Source organism: Delphinus delphis, chromosome 1 (assembly GCF_949987515.2).
Source record: "Delphinus delphis chromosome 1, mDelDel1.2, whole genome shotgun sequence".
In the NCBI taxonomy this organism is placed as follows: Eukaryota; Metazoa; Chordata; class Mammalia; order Artiodactyla; family Delphinidae; genus Delphinus; species Delphinus delphis.
Window position 1 is genome coordinate 78,349,766 of NC_082683.1, and position 6,000 is coordinate 78,355,765.

General features: G+C 39.3%; 1 protein-coding gene across 1 annotated transcript in view; it reads left to right on the forward strand.

Annotated features, from left to right (window-relative positions):
• The window catches only part of LRRC8C (leucine rich repeat containing 8 VRAC subunit C), an 88,423-nt gene extending 82,780 nt beyond the window's left edge, over positions 1-5,643 (forward strand). The window contains exon 3 of the mRNA XM_060006371.1: positions 2,385-5,643. Within this exon, the coding sequence (XP_059862354.1) occupies positions 2,385-4,655 (2,271 nt within the window). The 3' untranslated portion in view covers positions 4,656-5,643. The remainder of the gene's footprint in view (positions 1-2,384) is intronic.
• The last annotated feature ends 357 nt before the right edge of the window (positions 5,644-6,000 follow it).

Consider the following 6,000-nt stretch of genomic DNA (forward strand, 5'->3'; position numbering starts at 1 on the left):
TGCCTGCCTTTTTACCTTCTAGCTCGTTTCTATTTTCATCACACCATTAACAATGTCATATTAACATACTAGCTCAAAGGTGTCACTCTTGGAGAAGGTGCTGGGGAAGCATTTCTTTCCATGCTGGTCTCTAGCGCCTACCTTATGCCTACTACACAGATTATTGGGGGCATTAAATGAGACCACGAATGAGAAAACATCTAGAATATGGCCCCAAACACTGACTTTCTTACTTTTTCTCTTTGATATTTCTTCAGGATAATCCGGCATCTGTCAAGACTTTCTCTTACTCTTTTCTGTTCCAGAGGTTTCCAAGGTAGAGTGTTTGACCTCCAAGAAATATAAAGCATGCCCCATTGAGATGAGATTAAAATGAAAGCTTTATGTTTATTTTAAACTTAAAGGAAAAATAATTAAGTTTTCTAATATTTGACATATGGATTGGCAATACTTTATGGGTATAATTATAAGTAGACATATATATGCCCACAAACGTGGGCATGTTTAACATCAGGTAAGTGATTAAAATGTTTGAAGGCATTCTCAAACATTCTCACACCTCTGTAGCCATTGAACCCTCTGAATGCAATTACATTTGTTTTTCTTCCCTGCCTTCTTTTGATTTACATAGTAAGTAGTAGCCCCCTGCTATATCTTTTAGGCTGGAGCCTTTATAAATCTTTATAAATGAAACTTCCTCTCTTCCCCTAACCTCATTCTTTCATTGTTATCTGCATAGGATATGGGGAGAGAAAAGCTTTTCCCTAAAATATGTATAATTTATATAAGGTAATTTGTTACTTAGGATAAAGTCAAATTGAGATCTTTTTGGTTTAATCCTAGAAATTCAATAAAATAAAATAAGAATGTGGGCTCTGGGTCCAGGTGGCCTGGGCTTGATAACATTAAGCAAGTTACTTAACCTTTCTGTGGCTTGGTCTCCTCATCTGTGAAATTGGGATAAAAGGAGTGCCTGCCTTATCAGGTGAAGGTGACAATTAAAATAATTAATACCCATGACATTATTGGAACAGGATTGCATATTAAATACAACAGAAAGTTTGTTGCTGTCATCACTATAATCACCATCCTTATCTTCATCCCTAGGAGACGTGTGGTCTACACCCAGACCTATGCAACTCTGAATTGGAAGGACTAGTGTCAGTTCTAGATTCACTCACTTTCTCAGCAAATACTGATGGTCTCCTATGTATCGGACACTCAACTAAGGGTTGGGTGCTCCGCTGCATTGTCAAACCTTGTAAATACTTTTCTCTATGGGGCTTTATCTCCCATGTCACCAGGTTATGGTCATATTCTCATGCCATAGCAGTCTACTTTGTAATAGAGTCAGTTTCTACTTCTAGAATCAACATAAAGAGCTTTGCTGTTGCAAAATCATGATACTCTATGGATTTTCAGCCATTTGGCCTAATAAGGTACAAATAGACTTCCCCTGCATTATCAATTCCATGTTATTACCATCAATTTCTTGGTTATTATTCTTTCTCTGAACTGTTTGCTTATTGTCCAGATGATTCCACTTACGTGTACTTCTTCCTGGGGATGATTCCTCCAGGTTGATTCAAGGAGTATTTTGCCTCATCCTCCCTCATCTTCAGAAAGAATGTGTTCTCTCTTACCCAAACTGCAATCTTATGAGACTGCTGGACATTCTTAGGGCTTAATATTCTTTTCAACAAATTGAAGCATTGGTAGAGGGATAGAAGTTGATGTAATATTTTGTGTGAAAAGCAGCAAGTTTAGACATAACTATTTTACTATCGAACATTTCTGTATTTTTTCATCTCTGTCTGAAGAAATAGTTTTTACAAAAGCTTAGTAAATTCCCATTTTATTAAAGCCATTCACGTTCATCTACGCATGTCTAAGATATGGATAGAAAGAAAAGAGGATACAATAAAGACGGGAATTTCTCCCGTATTTCCTCCTTTTAATGCTTCTCGTACAGAAACTAATATCAGTCTTGGGAGCCATCCAATTCAAGACTGAGTCTGATAAGAAGATGTATTTCCCAGACCAATGACTGATTCTCCCAGGCTTCAGTGAGAGAAGAAATGCAAATTTTTTTAAATACATGAATGTTCTTTAACTATTTATTTTGTTGTGAATCGTTCTGTGTCCTAAAAAACTGCTGCGTTTTGTGTCCTGAGTTAGACATGGTGAACAAAGATATATTGATACAATTCATTTTTCCAACATGTGGGCTAAGAATAAAAATCTCGGTGCTGGAATTGAACATTGTATTCTCCAGGCAAAGGAAATGCACATTTATTGGATGGTATTGCTGCTTTCTTCGCACTAATGACATTATGAAAGCTCTTTGAGTAATATAATTTGAAAATATTCTTTCTTTGTTTCAGGTCATGCAAGACAAGATAATCTGCCTTCCAAAAAGAGTGCAGGCTTCTCAGAACCAGTCTTCCGTTTCGAATGTCTCTCAAGCAGTGGCCAGTACCACCCCACTGCCTCCACCGAAACCGTCTCCCACTAACCCAGTCACTGTGGAAATGAAAGGACTGAAGACGGATTTGGACCTTCAGCAGTACAGCTTCATTAACCAGATGTGCTATGAGCGAGCCCTCCACTGGTACGCCAAGTATTTCCCTTACCTTGTCCTCATCCATACCCTGGTCTTCATGCTCTGTAGCAACTTTTGGTTCAAATTCCCCGGTTCCAGCTCCAAAATAGAACATTTCATCTCGATCCTGGGGAAGTGTTTTGACTCTCCCTGGACCACACGGGCTTTATCTGAAGTGTCTGGGGAGGACTCAGAAGAAAAGGACAACAGGAAGAACGTGAGCAGGTCCAACGCCACCCCGTCTGGTCCGGAAGGCGGCCTGGTCAACTCTCAGTCTTTAAAGTCAATTCCTGAGAAGTTTGTGGTTGACAAATCCACTGCAGGGGCTCTAGATAAGAAGGAGGGTGAGCAAGCGAAGGCTTTATTTGAGAAGGTGAAGAAGTTCAGGCTGCACGTAGAAGAAGGTGATATATTATACGCCATGTATGTTCGTCAGACTGTACTTAAGGTTATAAAATTCCTAATCATCATTGCATATAATAGCGCCCTGGTTTCCAAAGTCCAATTTACAGTGGACTGCAATGTTGACATTCAGGACATGACTGGATATAAGAACTTTTCCTGCAATCACACCATGGCACACTTGTTCTCGAAACTCTCCTTTTGCTACTTGTGCTTTGTAAGTATCTACGGATTGACGTGCCTTTATACCTTATACTGGCTGTTCTACCGTTCTCTGAGGGAGTACTCTTTTGAGTACGTCCGGCAGGAAACTGGAATTGATGATATTCCAGACGTGAAAAATGACTTTGCTTTTATGCTTCATATGATAGATCAGTACGACCCTCTGTATTCCAAGAGATTTGCAGTGTTCCTATCTGAAGTGAGTGAAAACAAATTAAAGCAGCTGAACTTAAACAACGAGTGGACTCCGGATAAACTGAGGCAGAAGCTGCAGACGAATGCCCATAACCGCCTGGAATTGCCTCTCATCATGCTCTCTGGCCTTCCAGACACTGTTTTTGAAATCACGGAGTTGCAGTCTCTAAAACTTGAAATCATTAAGAATGTCATGATACCAGCCACCATTGCACAGCTAGACAATCTCCAGGAGCTCTCTCTGCACCAGTGCTCGGTCAAAATCCACAGCGCGGCGCTCTCCTTCCTGAAGGAGAACCTCAAGGTCTTGAGCGTCAAGTTTGATGATATGAGGGAGCTGCCCCCCTGGATGTATGGCCTCCGGAACCTGGAGGAGCTCTACCTGGTTGGCTCTCTAAGTCACGATATTTCCAAAAATATCACCCTTGAGTCTCTGCGGGATCTCAAAAGCCTTAAAATTCTCTCTATCAAAAGCAACGTTTCCAAAATCCCACAGGCAGTGGTTGACGTTTCCAGCCATCTCCAGAAGATGTGCATACACAACGATGGCACCAAGCTGGTGATGCTTAACAATCTGAAGAAGATGACCAACCTGACAGAGCTGGAGCTGGTCCACTGTGACCTGGAGCGCATTCCTCACGCCGTGTTCAGCCTGCTGAGCCTCCAGGAATTGGACCTCAAGGAAAATAATCTGAAGTCTATAGAGGAGATCGTTAGCTTCCAGCACTTGAGAAAGTTGACAGTGCTAAAACTGTGGCATAACAGCATCACCTACATCCCAGAGCACATAAAGAAACTCACCAGCCTGGAGCGCCTCTTCTTTAGTCACAACAAAATAGAGGTGCTGCCTTCCCACCTCTTCCTATGCAACAAGATCCGATACCTGGACTTGTCCTACAACGACATTAGATTTATCCCGCCTGAGATCGGAGTTCTACAAAGTTTACAGTATTTTTCCATCACTTGTAACAAAGTGGAGAGCCTTCCAGATGAACTCTATTTCTGTAAGAAACTCAAAACTCTGAAGATTGGGAAAAACAGCCTATCAGTACTTTCACCAAAAATTGGAAATTTACTATTTCTCTCCTATTTAGATGTCAAAGGCAATCACTTTGAAATCCTCCCTCCCGAACTGGGCGACTGTCGGGCTCTGAAGCGAGCTGGTTTAGTTGTAGAAGATGCTCTGTTTGAAACCCTGCCTTCTGATGTCCGGGAGCAAATGAAAACAGAATAACTTATTTTTGTTTAAAGTTTGACTGAAACATGCTTCTACCAAATACAGTATAAATAATTAGGTAGTCTTAATGCCTTTCCTATTTTATTATTTTTTTCTTTTTCACACAAAACAAAATGTACACAAAGACTGAGTAAGGAGTATGTATTTTTAATAAAAAGTTAATTGTATTTTTTCAATATTAATATTTTAAAGTTTTATTTGTCCTGGAACCTAATGTATCTATTACTGTTTTCTACTGACAGAAACAGATGGTTCCGTCTGTTTTTTTGTTTTGGTTGTTTTGTTTGTTTTGGTTTTTCAGTTCATTCTTGTGAAGGGAAGGGAACGTTAAGTTGCATGCTTTTGGTGTTTTTTAAATCCATGAAGATATTTTGCCAAGGTCATTTTTAGCTTGTTTACACCTGTACAGGGTCCTTATCTTTGTTTTCATTGTATGTGTACCAAGGAATCTGTGCTAGTTATTTTAATTCCAGCTGCCTTCTCCATTGGCCAAGTATTTCATTCTATAGAAAACACTTCTCTGGAGTGTAAACTCACATAAGGGCATTGTCATAGACTATTATTTGCGAAATTTCCCCTTGCCTCCAACAGAACCCTAAATTCTATTCTTTCACATACCTGACAGTTATTTATCCTTAGGCAAGGATTTTGTAAGTGAGTAAAGACAATAATCTCCCGTGGTCAGCTTGCTTGAATTGGTCGTTTATAATTTAACTGATTTACATTTTTACCAACATTTAAAAAATATCACTGAAAAGGAAATACAGAGGTTCTTCCCATTTACTATCAATATTGTATGTAGTACTGGTGAACAACCTTAGAAATGCTAATTTATTTTAATTATAATAGGTAATTAAATTTAAAAATCAGAAGCCTGTTTGTTAGTAACTTAATCATCTTTGATATCTTGATATGGGAATACATCCGATGGAAGAAAAAAAAATGTGCTACTAAGGCACTCTGCTAAAGAGCTGATGCACTCCAGGTAGGCACACTGGCTCCTCTGGGTAGTGTGGAAGTGGGGATCTCTATTCAAATTCTGCCTGTTACACGAAATAATCCACGTATATGTACGTATATAAATCTGTCTCCCTCAAGCCTGTCCTTGCTGCAAATGCTAGTGATGCAAGCACAGAAAGTCTGCTCTCTTTGGCTTAAAAAAAAGCATCTCATCTAAAATGGTTCTGTTCCTTTTTTTTTTCTTTTTTAAGTGTGAATAAATTGCTAAGTAGATAGAAATAATTTTTGCCTGGTGGTTAGCCAAGTTTTATTTATCTCTGTACTTAAACATCCAACATAGTATGGGTCTTGGGCACAAGTTTTCACTGACTATTAAGCTGTA